The sequence below is a fragment of the Lathyrus oleraceus genome, chromosome 7, assembly GCF_024323335.1.
Source record: "Lathyrus oleraceus cultivar Zhongwan6 chromosome 7, CAAS_Psat_ZW6_1.0, whole genome shotgun sequence".
Lineage (NCBI taxonomy): Eukaryota > Viridiplantae > Streptophyta > Magnoliopsida > Fabales > Fabaceae > Lathyrus > Lathyrus oleraceus.
In genome coordinates, this window is record NC_066585.1 from 489,304,102 (window position 1) to 489,328,502 (window position 24,401).

Sequence of the window (24,401 nt, forward strand, 5' to 3'; positions counted from 1 at the left end):
GATGATGATTAAGATACTAAATAAATAAAGCAAGAGTAAAAAATGTAATAGAATTAAATAAAGAACAAGTATAAGAGTCTACATATTCAATGAAAAGAAAAAAATGACTTGAAAGAAAATGAAGAGTTTTTGCTTAGTTTTTGTGAATGATTGATGGTGAAATTTGTGAATGATAATGGTTTTATTTATAGACTCTAAAAATGATAGCTTAGGAATTATGCAAAGAGTGTGAGTGCCTTCTAGAAACTTATTTAATTAAATAGTGAATAATGATGTAATATATGCTTGAAATAATGATGTAATATATGCATGGAATAATGAGGTAATAAATGAGACATATTTGGAGCTTCTATAAACATTGAATTTTGTTTTATGATGCATGAAAATGATTAATAAATTTCAAATAGATATTTGATGATAAATCAAATGATCATGAAATTATTTTTCAAAATGCATAATGAAATAATGCAATTTTAGTCAATTTCGTCAACATGTAAAATGTTGACTTTATGTTGACTTTTTATTATAATACATATATGCATGATTATGGTGACTTTATTTGACGGAAAAAATACATATGACTAAAAATTCAAAACTTGACAAATAGACATGTATCAGATGAATTTAAAATACTCCGACAAAATTGGGGTATGACACCCTCAAAGAATAATGGGTCCAAGAAGCCAACAGATTTTCAAAAGTCAGTAGAAAATTCACAATCTCTCAAGCAATGTAGAGTCGTATCAATGTCTTAATTGCATATATATGACAAATACTCGTTTGGAGTACACCACGATGTCACACCATTGATCTCGTAGTAAGGAACTTATGTAAAGTTATCCAAAGTAAGAATTTAACCTTCTCGGGAGCTGGAATATGCCATACCCACTTTCAAGAGTTATTATTTGTTGTATTCTAAACAAATTCAAGTCTTTTGAGCCAGTTATAACCATACTGAGCAGTATAGACACCGTCTAAATTACATTTCCAAGTTAGCCGATTAGGTACCAGAGAATGAAATAAATGGGAAGTGCTTTCAGACGGTCACAAACAACCGGAGGAATATTATTATACAATGAATTGAAGTTCTAATTCTCATCCAAGTAAACATCATTCACTGGCATTCCAAATCATGGATATCCATATAGAGAACTTGCGCCGCTAATTTCCCTATCCCAGACCAATTGGAAAACCATAAAGAGGAGTTCCCATCTTCCAATTTAATTTCAGATCCATCCTTAAGAGCAGTGAAAGCTTTCATAATTGCATTCCAAGTAATTGATCCCAAGTTCTTTTTCACATTAATGAACGTTTCATCATTGATGTTCTTATGCTTCAAAACATGAATCCATAGAATCACAATTCTGATGGAGACTCAAACAAACTTATCCAACATATAATTATTGGTCTATCTTTCTTGATCCAAAGACCACCCAACTTTTTGGGCTTAGTGATTTTATTCCAACCAACGAGAGGCACACCGGAGTTTGAATTACCTTTTCATAAAATATTCATAGTCACCCTATCAATAAAATCATAAGTTGGCCGAGGTAGCCAAGCCACTTGCATATATTCATTTGGGATGTAGTTCAAGACAAACCTAACCAGAGTTAAACAACAAACTTTGTTTAATAATTTATGTTGCCAAGATGTTAACCTCTGACTGATTTTCTCCACTGTTAATTCAAAGTACTTGCATTGAAGACGACCATGAAACATAGTGAAACCTAAGTACTTCTCTAGAGTAAGAGTTCACTCGATACCCGTGTTGGAGACAATTAAATCCATTTTACTCCTCATAGTGGTATCAGAGAAGAACACCTTTGATTTAGTAACACTCACTTTAAGATCGAAAAACATGGCAAAATGATTCAAGACATCATAAATGTTCCCTTCCTGAGAGTTAGAAACCTTCGCAAAAAGAAGAACATCATCAACAAAAAAATAAATGCAATAGAGAGGGTCCATTACGAGCAAACTGACAGGTTTGCATTGGCCTTCATCAACTGTCATAATGATTGTCTCTAATAAGAATTCCATGCAGATAACAAAGAGATAAGGTAAAAGGGGGTGGTTACCTTGCATTAATCCTCTAGTCGAAACAAAATTTGATAGTCAACTGTCATTTCAAATAATAGACATAGAGGAACTAATTACATAATGCATGATCAATATTATCATAATGGGAGCAAATCTTTTTTCCTTCAAATAAAATTTTAAAAAATTTCAATAAATATGATCACATGTCTTTTCAAGATCTATTTTAAAGACCATATCAGATTTTCTCATTTTAGATTTATGTATGTATTAAATACAAATTTTTCTTTTTAAGTAACTTACTTTTATTTATTTATCATACCCTATTTAGAAAAAAACATTCACAATATATTATATATATTAAACATTCAAGTTTCAAAATAAGAAATTATTTTATTTTCTTCTTAATACATTAAATAAAAATTAATTTTGTATCAGTTTAAAATATGAAATATCTGCCATAACTTTTATTAAAGAATCTAAATATTAATTAGATTAATAGTGATCTGTATTAACAGATGGTGACTCCGTAAGAACTAATGATCCGTACCAATCTTAAAACATTACTCTTTGTTATGTTTAATATTAGTTGAGTAAAACATTAATAGTAGTAATTTATAATAATTAAATAAACAGTCAATTAATATAACATTATAACCATTTAATATTAAATAAATAAATGTCTTTTTATGTCTTTTTACACATTCTATATATATCAACTAATATAGTAACATTTAATAGACATTACTAAATTTATTTTACTAAAAACTTCAAAATATCCTACAAGTAATATTTTCTTATCTTGTTTTCTGAGTAGAATAAATAATAAAAAATTTAAAAATATTTTATTATTATTTTACTTAAAAATATATATATTAAAAAACAGAAAGAAAAAAAAGATAAGACTAACACAAATCACGATGACATTCTGATCCTAATCCAACATTAAATTTATTTTTATAAATACATTTAAATTATGAATTTAATGATAAGGCTAAATTTATATTATCATCTAATAAAAATATATCATTTTATTATAATTTAAAATTTTTAATTTAATTTAATAAAAATAATAAAAAATAAATTTAGATCATGCATTATTTAATTTTATGTGCTAGTATTTCGTAATTACTGGTAACGAGTATTCGTAGCAATAAAAAACAACACTAACTACATTCTGTTACGCCAAACGAACCACTACAAATTTTCTAACTGTGCCTATATAAACACACACAATCTCTCACAATCATCCAAACTTTCTCTCCTTTTCTCTCTGATTTTTCGATCTTAATTTCTCTGATTCTGTTCCATTAAGTTGCTAATTGCTATGGATATTGATCTCACTCCCAAATTGTCGAAGAAAGTGTACGGTGACAATGGTGGATCGTATTACAGTTGGTCACCATCTGAACTCCCTATGCTGCGTGAAGGTAACATTGGTGCTGCCAAATTAGCTCTTGAGAAGAACGGTTTTGCCACTCCTCGTTACTCTGATTCTTCAAAAGTTGCTTATGTTCTTCAAGGTAGGGATTCATGATCTATATAGTTTCTTCTTTTTGTTGTTGATTTGATTGTGAAATCGATATCATGTTTTTCTTTGTTATTGATGATTCTGCATTTTTTTTCTTCATATTTTTTATTATTGTTCTTTGATTCATCAATTAAGATCTAATTAGTTTGTTTTATTATTATTATTATTAGTATTGTTGATGTTGATGTTGCAGTCAATTGGGAACAAATTTTGTTGATGGCAATTTCAGTTATGTGTCCCTCAATTGGGGCTATAAGAGCAAATTCATAAAGTTATGATTTGATTTTGTTTTTTTGTGATACTTTTAAGAGAGCATTATTTTATAAATCATGATTTTGTTTATTTATTTTGTATTTGACTGGTTGATAGTAAAATGATATTTTAGTAGAATTGGTTTGAGATACTTAATTGGTGAAAACATGTTGGAACAGGAAGTGGAGTTGCTGGAATTGTGCAACCTGAATCAGAAGAAAAGGTTCTTGCAATTAAGACGGGTGATGCTTTAGCACTCCCTTTTGGTGTTGTGACATGGTGGTTCAACAAAGAGGACACTGAGTTGGTTATTCTGTTTCTTGGGGATACTTCAAAAGCACACAAGGCTGGTGAGTTCACTGATTTTTTTCTAACTGGTCCTAATGGAATCTTTACTGGATTTTCGACCGAGTTTGTGGGAAGAGCTTGGGACTTGGACGAGAACACTGCGAAGACCCTTGTTGGAAAACAAACCGGTAAAGGGATTGTGAAGCTTGACGGAAGCATCGACCTTCCAGCGCCGAAAGATGGAGACAGGAAAGGCATGGTCTTGAATTGTCTAGAGGCACCATTAGATACCGACGTTAAAAATGGTGGAAGGGTTGTTGTTTTGAACACCAAGAACCTTCCTTTGGTTGGTGAGGTTGGTTTAGGAGCCGACCTCGTGAGGCTTGATGGAAATGCCATGTGCTCTCCTGGATTCTCCTGCGATTCAGCTTTTCAGGTTACTTATATTGTTAGGGGAAGCGGACGCGTTCAAGTTGTTGGTGTCGATGGCAAGAGAGTCTTGGAGACAACTTTGAAGGCTGGAAATCTGTTCATTGTGCCAAGGTTTTTCGTCGTCTCCAAGATTTGTGACCCTGAGGGAATGGAGTGGTTCTCTATCATCACTACCCCTAAGTGAGTTTTTCTTATGTTCTAACCTCTTGATTTTCTTTGTAAGTTGTTGTCAACATGTTATAGTTATGAATTCTTGTTGTTGTTTTTTCAGTCCTATCTTTACACACATGGCTGGAAGTTCTTCGGTGTGGAAGGCATTATCTTCTACAGTTCTGCAGGCTGCTTTCAATGTAGATGCTGAAACTGAGAAACTCTTCCGTTCTAAGAGGACTGGTGATGCTGTTTTCTTCCCTCCTCCAAATTAAACTAGAATGGAAATAAGTCTCTATAAGTCATTATTGACAATAATACATTCCATCTAGTGGCAGCTGTTTGAATTTGTGTCATGTTTCGTTTGCAGTACTTTTATAAAGTTTCTTCACTTCTATTGTGAGTTTATATAAGAGTTGATTGCCTCAATTGTTTTTGGGGCTGAATTTCCATTTTCGTCTGTCAATTTTTATATTGCTACCTTAGTATCTTCCTATACACTTTTTTTTATAATGAATGAATCCTACTAAAAAACTTTCAAAAAGTAGAAGTTATGTAATAATTTTATAGAAACACCAGCGAGTCACTAGTAATGGTGTTGTGCTACTGCAACAAATCTAAAATTTAAAAAAGTTATATGATCGGGAAATACCAACCGTGCCTTTGGCTTAAAACAAGTCACGTCTATGAATTTGGGGTAATAAATGCGCTATAATATTTTGCTTTTCTCAACGAATTTGGATTTTTTTTTCCAACCGAAAGTCTTATTACATAAAACTAACATCTTTATTATAGCTACTTCTCAGAATTTCCACTAAGTTTCTGTTTTATCCGATAGCTTTTTTATTAACTTTTAACTTTTTTTTTCCAAAAATTATTTGAGTTTGTAATTTTTAACTTATGACTTTTTCTTACAAGATAAAAAATGATGAAATATTTAATGTTTTTAAGTAACATTTAAGGTAGATAATAAATTTTAAAATAGTATTGATAATTCTCAAGTTAGTGAAATATAATAGGAGAATCAATGAGAAGACGAAAAAAATTTAAGATATCATTGCAGTTCTATGATAGAATATTAAATAATAAACTTATTTTTATTATTATTTTGAATTAATCTAAATTCAAAATTACAATATTACTAATTTGTGATCATTACATTTCATTATAAATAAAATTTGTATACAAATTTAGGGCATGTTTGATATGGTTTTGGAAAACTGTTTTTTAGTTTTTAAAAATTAAAAATTATAAAATTTGTTTGGTAGTCTAATTTTATTTCTCAAAACTATTTTCTATCTGTGAGGTTTTAAAACTAAAAATCCAAAATAGGTTTTAGAGGTTTTGATTTTTTAGTTTTTAGTTTTGGAAATTAGGAAGAGGACAAAACAAGAAAAAAAGGTACTATATTCGTCAATGACAAATTTGTAACGTTGTTCAACTTTAAAACAATTTTTAAAAGTTAGATTACCAAACATGTTTTTTCCTCAAAACTTGTTTTTTAAAATTAATTTTCAAAATAGTTTTTAAAAACTAAAAACTAAAACTTATTAAAAGAGACCCTTAATATATTTTGATGCTATGTTTAATTTTTCATATATATATATTAAAATCGTTTTGCATGTTTTTGTTAATACAATTATTTTTATGTAATAAAAATTAATTTAATTTAATAATATAATAAGATAATAAACCACCAGTTTTTAATTAAGAATATCTTTTTATATCATTTTGTATCTATCAATTAGTGTAACAACTAATTTACTAAATACTCAAATTAATTTATCAACTATCAGTCATCATATTGTCAAATTAAACATCCATATTTTTTAATATCAAATTTCAGTTTTCAATGTTCAAATTCGGCTACTGCATAAAGCCCATTCCACCTTTTCCCACATTTATGTGAAATTGGAACTTTTCAGCTTACCAAGTCTCTCATCTATTTCAAATTTTCACACATATGGTCTCTTTTCTTGCATTTCAAACCTCTTTCCCGTAACACCATCATTGTATTCAAATTTTTTGTTCAACCCATTTTGCATTTTGCAATTTTGTTGTCGAATTCGACTTTGTACATCACAATGGTCAGACCGTTTGAGATGATTAAGGACATTAATGATCATAACGAGTTCTGGAAGGTTGTGCTCGCACTACAACACAAGTGGACGGTTGTGTCTAAAATGAATGAGCATTTTAAGATGATTTTAATAAAGTAATTCTCATTCTTCAATGTTTTAATTCAGTGTTTTTGGTGAGATTTATATTTTGATTGATCAAGAAACCTTTTTCTGGAGTCTGTAAATCTCATTTTTGCCTACATTTTTATTTTTATTTTTATTTATTTTGATCAACAAACCCTTTTTTTTGGAGTAAGTATGTCTATTTTTTTAGTGAATATATATTTTTAAAATTTTCATGAGGTTATTGACCTAGAAATATTTCATTCATTTTTTTCAAAGCCTTTTTTTTTACTTTTTAAATGATTTTAGAAAATTTTTACTAATTTTTTCTTTCAAATCCTTTTTTATTTTCTTAAAATTTTATTTTGACAATGAAATTTTCTGTTCGATATTAAAGACCATATATATTTTACTTTTTAACCTTTTTCTTTTTTGCATGCCAACTTTTATATCATTCACTTTTGATGCAGCTATTACAAACAACCTTCTATTATTTGAAGTTTCTATTTGACCTATTACAAACATGCTTATATTATTTTAGGTTTCTATTTGACCTTTTACAAACAATCTTATGTTATTTGAACTTTCTATTTCAATATTTAGAAACACCCTTATGTTATTTGAGATTTCTATTTCAACTTTTAAAAATAATATTTTCTCACATTATGATCCATGCATATTTGCTTTTCAGTGGATTGATATACATGTCATAGTTCCAACCATGTATAAACAGACTTTTAATACAATGTTAATGGTAAACAACACATACACTATTGCAAACTTTTAAGTGCAGTTGAATGATGTGTTGTTCAAAGCTTTAGAACATAAACATGTCTTGAAATTCACTGGTGGCATCATTGTTGGAGATGCAAACAAACATGTGATAAAACACTCAAGTTCACACCTTTTTGTGATATTATTTTTGGAAAAAATAAGAAAAATTTGTTGATAGGTTTGTTTTTTTATCTCTTATTCTTTTCAAACATTTCTCAATTTCTTTACACGTTCCTTAACTAACCTTATTTTCCATCTTTTCTCAGATTCCTTAACTAACCTTATTTTCCATCTTTTCTCAGATTCCTTAACTAACCTTATTTTTCATCTTTCCTCAGATGTTATAAGGATGATAGAAGAAATAGGCTACACCCAAATCCAAAGTGGCAGTAAAAACCAACAAATCAACTTGGTGTTAAAAGAGTTGGGGTATGTCTGTCACAACTATGCATCATTTTTATTTGTTTATTACTTCTACTGTATTGACTTTTTTTCTTTCACATTTGACTTATCTCTACAAACATAACACCAACATGGTAAATTGCACCCCGTGGGAGGGTGACCCATTGTGATTCATCAATTGCAATAAACAGAGGAAAGATTCGTCTTTGCCAACAATTATCATATTGCGATACGACAAGGTCAAATAAGAAGGTTGTTGTTTGTTTGATTTTTTTTCTTATATTTGACTTTTTTATCTTTATCTAATCTAACCTATCTACTGAAATTGCAATCATCATCAATATCATTTATATTTTGACGGTTTTTCAATTTCTGTGTATATGCATCATTTGATTTACCACATGTTTGTAATTTGGTAATTTTTTGAGTTGTTTGTATATGTGATTTATCATATCTGTAAGTTGTTATTGATTCATTTGTATTAGTATTACTTTGGTTGTGTTAGTATTGTACCTTTAAGATCCTTTTCATTCAATAAATTAGATGTTGAGTCCATGATAATGTTTCTTTTTTAGCCTAACAATTTGATTTAAGTCAATTGAGTGAGTACAGTTTGAATCATAAGTTAAAATACTTAAATCAAGGCAGTTGTAAAGCTTGATTCGAATCATTAGCATTGTAAATCGAGTCATAACTTTCATTGAAGATGTTGCATCTTCTTTATTTGAGTAGAATCATAATAATGTGTGTTTCGAATCACACCACTCTTTTATTCGAATCATGAGCAGTGTTTGACTCAAATCATACCACAAATTCTCTACTTCCTAACCTTTTACTTAAGTCATTATTTATTTGATTCAAATCATTACCTCGTGATTTGATACAATCTCATTGTTTCCTTATTTTCCAAGTGAGTCAACCCTAAAAAGAATAATAATGTGAAAAACCAACAACCATGTGTAAGAGTGATTCACAATGAGTGTTTGGTAACACAATCTCTTGTTACACAATTGTGCATTTTTTATTGTAGAAAAAATCAAGAGAGGGGAATTGATCAATTGAATTAATTGAATCGATCAATCTCAAGATATTCACCAAGAACAATGAAACCCATTTTTTCCAAGAACCTTGAGATAACCCAAGTACCAACCCCTATCTCCTTGTTGATACATTGTGATTAACCTTCTAAAATATGGATCATTTAAAAATTTATTGTGTGTGTGTGTGTGCGCGCGTGTGTGTGATTCTTTAGATACTATTTATCATCTTTAATCTTGATCAAGAAACCATTTTTTATGGATATCCAACTTTAAAGATTGAGTGTGAGAGGTATATTAAAGGTAAATTAGGCATCCTAATAGATTTTTGTATGTATCAGGTGGAAGAATCGCTTCTTGGGCATGGATATTGGTTGTGTGTTATCCAGAAAAGGAGAAGATTTTCTATATACTCCATTTAAGACTTTGGTAAAACTAAGTAAAAGTTATCATTGAACAAAGTTTGGAGTTGTCCAATATCTCTTGGCTAATGGAAATCGCTCAGACAAGTCTTCGTCATATCCAAGGAAAGGGTGTTGCAGAAATGAAGCTTGGAGAAGATTATTGTGGATAGCAAGATTATTGGATCAAGATCAATGAAGATCTTGAATAGAGGAAGTTGGGTATCTGCATCAAAAAAAGGGATTATCATTTGATATCTATGTAAGTTAATGTAGTGTGGCTATTAGTATTCAGATTGTTGATAGTTTGTTGTATCAAAGTACTTATATATTAAATGTTGAAATAATGGAAAATGTGATTATTTTCCCGATGGTTTTAAAACCATTGAAGAGTGGAGTAGACATAGCAAGGACGAATTGTTGAACCACTATATATCTCGGTGTAGCCCTTTCCTATTGCCTATCTCTTTAATTTCATGAATTCTTTATATAATTTCAACATCCTAGCATCATTTGTATAACATATATCTTAGATCATGCTTATTCAGTTTTCTTGGTATAATCATAGGTATGTGATCCACCAAACCTATTGAATTATCATTAATTCAATTATGATATTTGTTCTTCTATGTTGAGTGTTTAAATTGATTTAATTAAGCAACTTTATTTATCTTGTTTGGTTATTTCTCTGAATTGATCATTCCTCAAGAAATATAATTATAATATATATTGGTTATAAATCCTCTTGATGAGCTTCTAAGCTTCTATTCTAATCAATTTTGCTTCCGCCCTTACAACTTTGTTTTAGTTTTCAAAAGATTTAAAATTGTTTTTGAAACAGGGATTGGTCTATTCAACCCCCCTTCTAGACTGATTCTTATCCATATTCTCACCCAACAAGTGGTCTCAGAGCTAGTCTTTTGATCAAGTCTAAGAGACTTCAAAAGTCAAGGATATGGATTCCTTTCAATCCTATTTTTTTTTGTGTGAGTGGATACCAAGTATGTTTCATTGAATTTATGTGGTTTGATTAATCATTTTCTGATCAACAGAGAATAATGCAAAGTAACTTCTACAATAATGTTATTTGATCATTAATTATAATTAAGAAATTCTCTAAGTATGAGTAATCTAGGATTGAACTACAAAATTTTGAGTTATGTGAAGAGTAGCCGGAAACCTAGCATTATATCTTAAATTTTGTTGTTGATGACTACTCGTGAAGCTAACTATGTATTGGTATGTGATGACATGTTAAAATTATGGACTATTGAAAAGAAAAACAAGCATTTACTTATTGACTTATTCTTCCAAGGTCGTAGTAAAAGAAGGTGAATACAGTTCGTGAAAATTGGCAATGTCCATTGATTTATCAACCAATCATCAAAGAATTCAAAGCATCAAGTTTTAAAAGAGTTGTATTACCTTCAAAGTGTTAAATCAGTTATCCAAGATTGTTAAAAATATCTAGCAATGAAATAGTTAATCATATGCTTATTACTTATATGTCAATTAAAGATAATTATAACATATGTGGTAAAAGTTCATATCCATTTATTTAGTTATGATATCTTGTATTTCTCTTAATGATATATTTGGTGTTGTTTACTGATTGTTTACGTATGTAGCAAGCTAACCTTAGATTGTCAAAATTGGTATGATCGTTTCAACCTCCTTTATCCTTCTTGTATTAGGTTTATTTATGATAATTATTTTGTGCTAATTTGTTATTTGTTTGAAATATGTGTATTTGTTGTGTGTGTATTGCATATCTCATTCATCTGAATGCATTTTGCATTCGGTTATTATTATTTCATTTGTGTATAACATTATTCATCTATCTGTGCATCATTAGAACTCTTCTTAATTAAAAATAATTGCATTCAAAATCAAGTCTTTTTTCATTAATCATTTTTTAATACCTTAGTTAATTTTTTTGCATATTCATCAAAAAAAAATCATGCATTAAATTTTTTTTCAAGATTTTTCTCCATGATTTGTCTCAAGGCAAATCATGTTTCAAATCATAAGCATAACTGCCTCTATGAAAATCCAATGTTTCATCTAATTCAAATAATAAAGTTCCCTGATTCGAATCATGCATATTTTTCATTCCAATTTATGTACTTGATTTGAATCACATGAATACACTTGATTTGAATCATAGCATTCAAACACACTTTTCAATCTAGTGACATTCATGTCTCATTTCAAACTATTACATCTCACTAAAACATTTTCATTTTTGAAAACCATCTCATTTCTCTCTCACTTCATATCATTTTTGAAAATTATTTCATAACCCATTGTCATTCATCTTCATATTCATCTTTCTCAATCCCACTTCCCCCAACCTTCTTCATCATCATCATCAACATGAGTTCCAACAACCCATCTAAACTATCAAAGAAAAAAGTAAAGAGACAAGTATCATCATCGGTTCCTCTTCCTCCAATTCCAAAAAGGAAACGCTCCAAGTTCAAGCTAACAAATAATCATCCGATGCTCGTGCTATTTTAATGGCGTTGTACTATCCTAGCTATGTTTTTGTTTAGAACTTTTTAAAGTCATGGTGTATAAATGCTATGCCTGATGCCTTTATGTACGGTTGTATCTTGGTGTCTATATACTCTTGAGATTTCATCCATCTTTCCCTTCTTCTTGATAATGTCAAATAGGGGAGAAATATGCATAAATTGTTTGTGTTCCATTATTTCTCTCATATGTTCCTAACATTGAAGATTCACTAACTCTTGTATTAAGGGGGAGTTACACATCATAGGGTGTTTTTTTCATAAATTGCACAAACATCACATATGAATTTGTCATCATAAAAATGTTAGAACAAGATTTGGTTCTACATGTATACCTTGAGTTTTGATGATAATAATATTGTATTTGTGTGAGAACAGTTTTGATACCCTAATGGCTTGTTATTGTGTAGCTTTAACAACCAATTCTGATTCTGATCATATGATGTGTAACATCATCAGTTTCTGAACTTTGTGTTCCAAATTCGCTTATGCGCCACAATTAGAAGTTCTGAAAGACGTCAATATTGTTGTTACAATGTTCTTTCTGCTTCTGTGTTAATTCACCCATCAGAAGCTTCTGAGGAGACTCTATGTTACTGTTGTAATGTTCTCTTAGTTCCTGCTTCTGGACGTGACTCTGATCACCAAACTTCTAAAGAATGGCAAGCTTCTAAGTTGTGTTATGTAGATGAAGATTATAAAGATCTCAAGACAGATGATTGAAGTTATCAAAGTTCTGACTGAGGATTCTGAAGACTCTGAAGATTCTGAAGATACTAAAGACCTCAAGCTAGACTACTAACGCTATCAAGGTTCTGACCCAAGGTTCTGAAGCTTATGGATCTAGCTTTCTACTTCTTCACTTCATGCTTCAATCATCTTTTATCAGAAGCCAATAAATTTGAAGATAAGATCAAAATGGGAACGTGATCAAATAGTACATAGTACAAATCGAACAACATTTCCACTACCTGATTTCGTGGGCAAGGACAATACTATACATCACACCTGTCACTGAATTTGTGGGCGAAAGGAAAGTACACAATATCATTCCTTTCCCATCCAATAATGGACATCCACTCAAGGATATTTCCCCATTTTTCCCTCCAACGGTCACATGCTTCTCTATATAAGCATGCATTGGAGACTTGAAGAAAACACTGATTTTGCACAAGTAATTTAACAAGCTATTTTTCTTTGTGAAAAGCTATCATTCCTTGTATACAATTTTCTTTAAGTGTTTGTTATTAATTTGTATAAAAATCTGCTTGTGTAGAAGCATCTTGTAACACACAAAATATTATTCAAACTATTTGTTTGATTCCTTAAGGAGGTTATCTTTGAGAAGACAAAAAGAGTTATTCTTTGTGAGTCCTTGAGGAGACTAAGGCTTAGTTGAATCCTTGATAAGACAAATAAGGTTATTCTTTATGTTTATTGTAATTTGTTGATTATAATGGATTAATTCCTTGTGTATAAGGCAAATCACCTTGGCGGGTGGACTAGATTAACTTTGAGTTTCAAGAGAACTAGGATAAAAATCTCTGTATTTTTATCTCTTCATTATTAAACTTGTAAGTGGTGTTTTTATTTTGGAAAAAACTTTTGCTTATAAAACCCAATTAAAACCCATTTTTCTTGTGTTTTTCACACCTTCAAAAAAATGGGGGAGATTGTGAAGACAACCCTCTATCTGGTTCTTTCTTTTGATGAAGACAAATATGTGGAAAGAAGATCAAGATGGTTGCTCAATTCAAGATTTTTTTTTTAATTTCAATGAATCAAGATCAAAGATTACTTGTGTATCAAGATACAAATATGTTATTCATTGTCTATAGGCTAAGTGCTCAAGCATATGTTATCTCAAAACCATTCTTTAAGCATATTGCACGAGTCTTTTGAAATTACATTTTAACTTAGTAAAATTTCAAAAATCATTTTGTGATAATCGATTAAAAGGTCTGTGAAATTGAATGTCCTTCATATTTCAAGTGAAAAATTCAAATTCAAACTTGTGACAATCAATTGAATGGGATGTGAAATCAATTGTCATAGTGCAATTTTTTATATTTATAAATGTTATACTTAGTGCATTCGATTGTAAGGTATGTGCAATCGATTGTCACTGATGAAACTTTGAAAAATTCCAAATATTCTTAATACCTATTCATGGAACTTGTTCATTGCATATTTTCCAAAACAATACATGATTATTCTAGTTATTTTCTAAAGCATTGTCATGATTTACAAGAGGTTTATTGGTACTATAAAATGCAGAATTTTTCTCATTTCAAATTACCTCTTTAAAATATTTTCTAAACAATTCAATTCATTGTTACAACATTATTTTCCAATAAGTTTATGCATAAATTTTCATATTAATAAAGTTCTTGAGGACTTAGAGTGGATATTTGAATTGTCATATTTGAAAGGGAAGAACAAATTTATTAGAATTTTATTGTGTTATAAAATTCTACTGTGCATATATTTTCAATTCAAAACTCTTGTTGTATGAGTTTTTTGTAACTTTGTACCAGGCTATTGTTGGGTGAGAATATGGATACAAAAAGGTCTAGAGGGGGGTTGAATAGATCATTTTCCCTTAAGACAATTTCTAAAACATTTTAGGTCCCATTAATAGAATTGAAGATTTTAAGAAGTGCGAAAGTAAAACACTAAAACAAGAGAGCTTGGAAGCATCTTAATGAAATAAAACAAGTGATATAATACAAGATGTTACTAAGAGATTTATTGCTTCTAATGCAAGTCAAAATCACCTGGAAACTAAAGCTTCTTTGAACAAAGAAATTTAAAAACTTCACATAGATCTTCTATCAAGCCATAATTGGATTCAAGATGATTCTATAAGATTGATACACCACATACCTAAGCTTATACCTAAAATTACTATAATCAAAGTCTATCTTATGTCACATACAATCAATGTAATTAAGAAATTTATGCAATAACTATATTAATGGATGCAAGTAAATAAAGGAGTTAAGAGAAGGAGAAAAGATGCACAAAGATATATAGTGGTTCGATGTTCGTCCTCACTTTGCCTACTCCACTCTTCAATATTGTTAATTAACCATGATAAAATAATCACAATATTCTACTATTTTGATAAGTTCGATACAACCATTTTGGTTAAAACAAACTATCACGCAATAATTCCTTATGTTGACGCAAACACTAAAACTGCTAACAAAAACAAGACCCCTCAAGATCTTGATCAAATAACCTCAAAATTCACAATAGCCTGCTCCAAGTATTTGTGTGTGGATATCCCCATAATCCCACCGATTTCTTGTCTGAGCGATTACCATTAACTAAGCGTATATTGGATAACTCCCAACTTTGTTTGCGAGTAATATTTCTCCAACGCCACCAAAAAAGGACAACTTACAAATTTGCCTTATAGACCGTTGATACTTGATCTCACCAAAGTCTTCCTTGAAGTATATTTAGAAACTCCCTTCTTGATCAATAATAAATAAAACCAAAGTGGATTCAAGAAATTATACCTACACTTGTTACAAACAACAAAGTTCACACAAAAACATTAGATACCCTAATGTACCACTAGTACCCTTTAATCACTCAATCTTTATAGATGAAGGTCCTCAACAATGGAATATACTAAGGATGAAGATGATGAACAATGCCAGAATATCTCACAAACTAATATAAAAGCACAAGGTGTTAGTCAAGGGAATTGATGAATGTGAATGAAGAACACACACACACACACACACACACACACACAAAGTTATCTCAAATTTATGGGTAAGTGGGTCTTGGTTTTCAATTGTTATCATGAGTTTGATCATTCATGATAAATACACAAGAGTAATTAACTCACTCTCTCTAATTCATAAACAACAAAAACAAATTGCATAAGAACAAGATACAACAAAAAGAAGTGAATCTGACATTGATTATACTCAAGAAGTTGTTCTAGATAAAAAGAGAAAAATTAATGGTGATGGGTATAGACACACTAAGAAGGGAAGACAAATTACATCTTTGTCTCTATGGGTTTCACCCATATGTTTCACTCACTTGTTGCTTTCATCAAAGAAACAACTATTTAAATCATGGATGAAAAATGGGTCTTGTGAAGCTTTGATTTAAATCAAGAAGAAATCATGATTCAAATCAATTTGATAAAATCCCAAATATGGCTTTAAACGGACAATTGATTCAAATTAATTTTTACACTGATTCAGATCACATGAGGTTGTGATTCGGATCATGTTTATTTTGTGATTCAGATCAAACGGTCCAAATGCAATCCTCAATTTTCTCATAGCTTATGATTCAAGTCATTTTTTACACTTGATTTGAGTCAAGAAACTGAAAATCCAAATTTAAGAGTTCTAACTTGTGATTCAAGCAACGTCTGTTGAAACGAAAAAGTAGCAACTTGCTAGGCTAAAAAATAAAGAAACAATATCATGGATCAAAACAAACTCTTATTCAATTGAGCAAAAAGAGTTCTTAGTGGTACATATCACAATAGCCGAAGCGATTATAATACAAATGGAATATTAATATCGTACAAGCACATTAATAATAAACGAGAGGCAAATTACAAATACGCAAACAAAATAAGACAACTATATTCAAATTAACAAAAACATCAAAACACAAAAGTGATGCCAAACGATATCATGATTGCACTTCCAATCTCCCCCTTTTTGGTGTTTGGTAATTTGAGATATTATTTTTGGTCATTTTTTCAAAGTGTTATTTGGAATTTGATGGATGAAATGAATCTGGTGAACTAATGTACAATACTTCGTTTGAGTTGTAAAAGCTATAAAGTTTCCCCTTCCCTACATTAAACACTTAATGCGTGTCAATATTAATAATATCTCGATGCCTTTTCCCCCTTTTAAAAATATCAAAAAGAGAGAAAAGATAGATAGGGCACACACAAACAGTTGAATCCAAGATAAAGCAAAAGGCCAAAAATACAATGTCATACTTAGTAATCTAAACAAGCCCCAGATAAATCGCACGCGAAATTAACTATTACAAATACACAATTTAGCAAAAATATCAAGAATAATATAACATAAAGTAAATAACAGAAATATCCAACATACACGACTAAACTTGTCATAAGATACATATCCCAAAATAGTAGTCAAAAGTCGCAAAATAACTAGACAATCAGAATATCATAACATCTATATATGTTATGATATGCTATGTTATGCATGAAAGATAAAAAAGAATGAAATCATGGAAAGGTAGCAGTAACATCAGAAGGTTGTGCAATAGTAGTGAAATCTGGATCTGCATTAAGATCAGGAGAACCAATATTAAGAATGACATTAGGTTTACTCAGATGGCCAACAACACCTCTCACATACTCCACTTGAGCGATCACTCGAGCCTCAGAGTTCTACATCTCAGCCTTCAATTTACCTTTTAGATTTTCCTGGCTTTCTTCACTTGCCTTGTTCACACTATAAATCTGTGCCATTATCATTTCTTCCCTTATCTGATTATCAACGAAAAATCCTTCCAACCAACTCATCTAGGTAGCATTTTAAATCGGAAGAAAATGCAGTACAGGATGAGGAGGAACCAAGAGCCTCAACAGATGGATCCTTAGAAGGCTCCACAACCTTGTCATCATTAATCTTCCGACCATATTATTCAAGGTAGTAGTAGTCGCGATTCAAGTCCCTGTAATATCTCAATTTACAAACACCACCATAATCAAGGATTTTTGGTGCCTTAGTCAGATCTCCTTCTTTTGAAACTATTTCATTGATCTCAAGGATCATCTACACAAAGGAAGAGAAAAACAAAGGTCTCTAGGGATTTTCCTTGAAATGAGTCATCCTTTTAATGATGAAGGTTACCCAACCTGTTCCACTTTTAGTGAAAAGAGCCCACATCAAGTACAAATAACTATCATTATCTCTGCCCCAATTCTTTGGTTTCCCATAAAGAATTTTGACAATAACCCAATGCAGCAGGCACATATCAAACTTGACTTAACTTATGCTAAAGTTTGACATGACAGGGTTTTCACAGACAAGTTTAGAGATGAAGAGAACAAATGAAATCCTATCATAATTATATGATTGAGAAACAAATAGAATATGACCTTCACACTTCACACCAAAATACGTATTGAAGTCTGATGAATTCTCGACAAGTGTATCGATGATGTCAAAGTAAAAAAATCGAATCCATAGGGAGCGCCTCTAAGCAAGACAAAATATATGCAGTTTATAAAAACTAGTAAAGGGGGGGGGGGTCGAGTTTAAGTGCGAAAAGTAAACAAGCAAGTAAACAATGTCACGAAAGCCATCAGGTTGTGTTGTAGAATCCCTTATTCCTCTATTATTGATGTTTGATGCCCTGTATGAATGATCTAATCACTATAATCTCACAGAGAATTAACAAACCGTTATAGTCGATCCCTCACGAAATAATTCACTAACCACTACTTGGAGCTTTCTATCCCTAGTTCGCCAACGTAAGCAGGGTTAGGCGATGTCTAAAATGTTAATTCTTTATGCCACTACTCGGGTCTCCTATCCCTATTCAACCAGCATGAGTACAACAATTGCCCTAGGTCCAACACCTAGACTAATGATCAGTATTCCTTATGTGCCAAAAATCAGATTAAAAGAGTATCTCACATAAAAAGCATTACGAACAAGAAGCAATTGAATAAGATTATAGATTAATAGGTTCATACAATGGTCAAATCAACATAGAGTCCAACAATATAGAAATAGATTCATTCTAACACAATCTAACCCAAAAGAATTTAGCTACTCATAGTGCAACTACAAATACCACAATTGATAGATGAAAATAACATAAGAAGTCCCTTGAAGTGATGACTTCCAATGGCTACAAATGCTATAAAAATCTCTAATTGTGATCTCAAATTCGTGCTTCAATCTCCCCAAATCATAACCCCTTATGAAAGTGCAGAAAATCCCTTTTTAAAGGTGTCCGAATGGACCAGAACGCATCAGAAAAAGCCCAGAAGAGTGACCATCGCGCGCGTGATACCTTGCATCACGCGCGATGCAACTTTAAATTCCCTATCGAGTGCGCGATGGTGGATGTAATTATTTCTGAAGCTGAACCTATTTTTTCTCCTTTTCACTCAAATTTTCACTAAGTCCACAATTTTCTCACTTAGCTATTTCCCCCTCACTCTTTGGTCATTCTTCTTCATATTTGCTCGACTTTCACTTATTTTGCTCAGATTCTTCGACTAAATATATGCAATGACGGACTGTCATTAAAGTCAGAAAGGTTAAACTTAATTATCTTATCTTTGAGCCTAGTTTCAATACCACACAATGTTCGTACAAGATTGTAGTAGAACACTTTAACATAATCCGAGTTATATTTCTTATTCATCCCAAAAAAATTCAACAGATTATGATCACCAAGTGGTTTCAAGAATTTAGCCCTTAATTCTATTTTAGTAGTAGCATTAACAAAGTACTCAGGATCAACTTGTTTATTTAGAAACTTTTCTTGATAAACTCTTAAACCATCCTCAGGAAGAAGATGCTTTACCTTGTGACACAATGCTTTAGATGACTTCTTCTTTAAAACCATATCATCAGAAGTATATTTGCTTGCTTTAACGTTGGTTCTTGCTCTCATGAATTTGAGAAGGAGAGATGTTGGGAGATGGCATTGGACGTTTGCCATGTTGTTTATCAAAGAAGCTCTTTTGGGGATAATGAGAAGCCATTGTTGAAGTTGAGATAAATGGGTTTTGGTTTGATGAAGTGATGTTGACGATGATTGATGAAGATTAATTGATGATATGAATGTTGGATGGTGATGATGAAGTTTTTTGCTGAAAAGCGTGTTTTGAATTTTGAAAATGAAAGGAAACAAACTAAATGGAATTAAAAAAGAACGTGGCTTTTCAATTGTGATTCGAATCGTGTGTAAAATTTGATTCAAATCACGAGCTATATTTTTTAAAGAGAAAATCATTTTGATTTGAATCAAGTTCAACATCTGATCCGAATCAAATCAGACAACCCTAAATGATTTCCAGGTCTCAGGATTTTGATTCGAATCATAGACACATGCAAAAAGTTATGATTCGAATAAGATAGTTCAATTTTGAAAAAAATACTGATTGAATGATTTTTTATATATTTAAAACACATTTAACTAGGAAAAGATTTTTAATGCAAATGAAAACAAGTTTTAATATTATGCATGACTGTAAACAACTTGACATTTAATGCAAATGTTCAAAATAGATTATTAATGCACAATGCATTTGATAATAATGCAAAATAGTTTTGATGCAAGATATTAAATTATGATGCATGAATGTATGTATAATGCATATGAATTCAATGAACGGACGAAAAAAAGGAACCGATGTATTGAATGATTTGAATGATTAAGGCATAGAATGAACAAACATATCACATACACAAACATGTTTCAAATAAACAACACATATGGAAAATTCAATAAATACAATCATGTATATTCAAAAATAAATAAAAGAGGGTTGGAACGATCATACCAATTTGACGATCCAAGCTGAACATGTTGTAAATGAGAATGATAAGTAATCAATAATAAGAATATCTTAAGCTTGAAATACAAAAAATCATTTACTAATCAGATACAATCTCTTTTAGAACGCCTGAGGAATACTATCAGACTATCTTTCATAAGGCTTCAAATAAACCTTGAACGATGATGATTTGATTGTCACTAATTGAAATAACTTGTCAATCTCGAATAACTGATTTAACTCTTTGACGATGAAATATACCTTCAAGGAGCATAATTTATCCTTAAGTATTTTGTAGTTGCTTAAACTTTGGAGAAAATCATTTCCAATAGTCATAAACCTGCCTTCATCTTCTTTTTACGATAACTTTGAAAGAGTAGGCCACTTACAAGATGTTTTTTGTTTCTTTCTTCTTAACTCACAAAACTTCCAGCATAATGTAGTGTGAATGCATGTTCATGTTATAATAAGATCAATCAAGAGCAAACTTCAAGACATAATGTCAGGTTTCCGGTTACACTACATATATCTCAAAATATTGTTAGTTCAATCATAGATGAATCAAAACTTAGAGAATACCTTAAACACAATTAATGTTTGAAGAATATTCTAGTGGATTTCACTTTAAGTTAATCTATGTAATGCATGCAATGAGTAATAAGGAATTAGTACATCAATGTAAATTCATTGAATTGCGTAAGCTTTCAAACGATTAGAAAAACTCGTCTAGGATCGAAGGAACCGTATCCTCAACATTTGGAGTCGCAAGATTTTAATTAGAAGCCTGACTCTAATGCAAATTTTTGGGTGATAATATGGATACAAAGAGGTCTAGAAGTGGGGGTTGAATAAACCATTTCCCCTTAAGACACTTTCAAAAACATTTTAGGTCCCATAAACAAAATCAGAGATTTTAAGAAACGCGAAAGTAAAACACAAAAATAAGAGAGCTTGGAAGAATCTCAATGAATTAAACCAAGTGCAATAATACAAGATGTTACTAAGAGCTTGATTGCTTCTAATTCAAGTCAATCACAAGACAACTAAAGCTGCTTTGAATAAAGCAATTTAAAAATTTCACATAAATGTTCTATTAAGCAATAGTTTGATTCATGATGATTCTATAAAATTGATACACCACTGACCTAAGCTTATACATGAAATTACTATAAGAAAAATATATCTTATGTGGCATACAATTAATGCAATTAAGTAATTTATGCAATATCTATATTAATGGATGATAGTAAAATAAAAGGTGTTAAGGCAAGAAGAAAATATACACAAAGATATATAGTGGTTTGATGTTAATCCTTGCTTTGCCTATTCCACTATTTAATGGTGTTAATTAATCACAGGAAAATAATCACGATCTTCCACTATTTTGATAAGCTTGATACAAACATTTTGGTTACAATGAACTATCTTACGATAATTCATTTTGTTGATGCAGACACTCAAACTACTACCAAAAACAAGACCCCTCAAGATCTTGATCCAATAACCTCACTATCCATAATAACTTTCTCCAAGTATTCGTGTGTGGTGATCCCCTCATTCCACCAATTTCATGTCTGAGCGATTGCCATTAACTGAACGTTGTTGCTCCCAGGATTTTCAAAATCCACAGTACAAATGCGAAAGAAGGCGTATAAGAAAACAAACAATAGAGTCGCCACCAATGTAATTAATCCTAAGCAAGAAAGGAAACACTTAATAAACCTGAAAAAGGGAATCTGATGGTCTCGCGACCATGAAATAGGGTAAGAGAGTCTATTACGCGAGGGGAAGGTATTAGAACCCCACGCGTTCGTAGTACTCTACAGGATCCACCCAAGTTATCTATCTAAATGGGTTGGCTTGCTTAGAACTAGGCTGAAATGTAATGTATGAACATGGTATAAACAGTGAATGATCAATGATAAAAACGATAAAATGAATGATTGTGCCTGCCGCAGCTGCAAACCTTTGTGCCTACGTACCCTCTTCGTGTAGTGAGAGATCAAGGAACTCGTAGTTCCCTTTAAAAGGGGTAAAAAGAAACAACATAATGCAATGCATGATGATGCAACAGATAACAAGTAAACGCATAAAGCGCACATAGTGAACAAATATGCATAACGTCCATATCAAGGGAACGTACACAGTAAACAAACATAGGATGACAACCATAGGATAAATGAAAAAAAAGTAGAGTGAACGCAAAGATGAATGTGGAAACATGTGTGCAATCGGTGTCTCAGCATCCATATGGGATAACATAGCTGGAGTACCGGGTGCGGTAGAATAAACGTGGAAACTGTATAGGATAACAGTGCTCGTGAGAAGAAGTAAGAATAATGGAATATACACAATTAGTACATGAACACCGTATCGAATCACGAATCATACATACAAGATGCGAGAGATGACCGTGTACATCTGTATTAAACTACAGTGCACGCAAGCAATGCAGATGAATGCATAGTGGAATGTACGCGAAAGATGTACACGGTAGAATAAGTGCCATCACAAACAGGTGAAATAGAATATGCACGAAGCGTAGATGTATGCAATAGGATATACATAATCGAACGCAGAAAGGAAATGCACAATAGAATATGCGCAATCAGTACGTGGACATCCGTATAGGATAACATAATCCATATACTGTATGCGGTGAGCTGTACGTAAACTATATCAATTCGTGGAATACGTAATCATGCAAAATGAACTGTACATTATAGGATAGGCGTAAAAGAACGTAACATCCGCATAGAATAAGGACGTACACAAATGGGATCATCCATGTGAAGGAGAATTGCCATCCAAGTGTCGCAACCTAAAGAAAGAATGCGAAGAAAAAAACGACCGACGAAAAAAGCAATGACAGAAGAGTCGCCACCATGCGTTATTTATCCCAAAGGAGGGAAAGGAAACGCTCGAAGTAAACCTGGAAAAAGGAAAGGAAAAGACAAGGTCTCGCAACCAAATCTTGGGTTCGGGAGTCGATTATGCGAAGGGAAGGTATTAGCACCCCTACGCATCCGTAGTACTCTACGGGATCCACTCCTGTTGTTCTTGTCTAAAAGGTGTGGGTTTATCTAAAGTACTATTTACTAAAAGCGGGGTCAAAAGAAAATGACTCGCACGAATGTCGCATCCACTACATACGTATCTCATCTGAATATGAGAATCAGAGTCTTCGTAGCTCGGCTGACCTATTTTTGTTTTGTGTGTTTTTTAGGTGAACGACGTTACTATGCAATCTACCGGATGCTCGAACTTTGGAGACTTACTCACCTGTAGTAGAAGGAGTTAACGTGTTCTTAGGAGAAGAAAAATCAATGAGTTTGTTTGTGTTTTAGAAATGCTCATGCAAAAAGGAAGTCCTAGACGAAGGAACCGTGCTACCTTAATTGACATGCAGACGAGAGACTATACGAAGTCTAACAATCCTATGGGGGAGACGATCACACCACACAAAAACATATAGCATAAAGTAAACACACCAACGAGGGGGTTCAAGCATACATGGGTAGGGCTTTAGCCAAGAGGGGTCATATCAACCTCGACAAACAAGCCATGGAAAGGTAATCAAATGGGCTCTTAACCACTAACATTGAACATCAGGGTGAGCAGATCAAAAGGGTAATGAGGATAAGACCTCATAGCTCTTAACCCTGGGCAGGGTGAGCTCATGACAAAAAATGGGGATTCAGGAAGATGGAACCCTCTCCACTGACTGACCGGACAAAAGATCTTGGCTTTTGTTCTAAAGCATCGACACGTAGTGTGAGCATAAAGAACGACACACTGAATAACGGGGGATTGACTACTAATCCCTTTTATC

The 24,401-nt window shown here is 31.7% G+C and overlaps 1 protein-coding gene across 1 annotated transcript; it reads left to right on the forward strand.

Annotated features, from left to right (window-relative positions):
• Window positions 1-3,172: 3,172 nt before the first annotated feature.
• On the forward strand, window positions 3,173-5,142 carry LOC127101111 (glutelin type-D 1). Its single transcript, XM_051038445.1, has 3 exons — window positions 3,173-3,560; window positions 4,000-4,720; window positions 4,812-5,142. Exons 1-3 carry the CDS (start codon window positions 3,365-3,367, stop codon window positions 4,963-4,965), a joined length of 1,071 nt encoding a protein of 356 aa, XP_050894402.1. The 5' UTR covers window positions 3,173-3,364; the 3' UTR covers window positions 4,966-5,142.
• The last annotated feature ends 19,259 nt before the right edge of the window (window positions 5,143-24,401 follow it).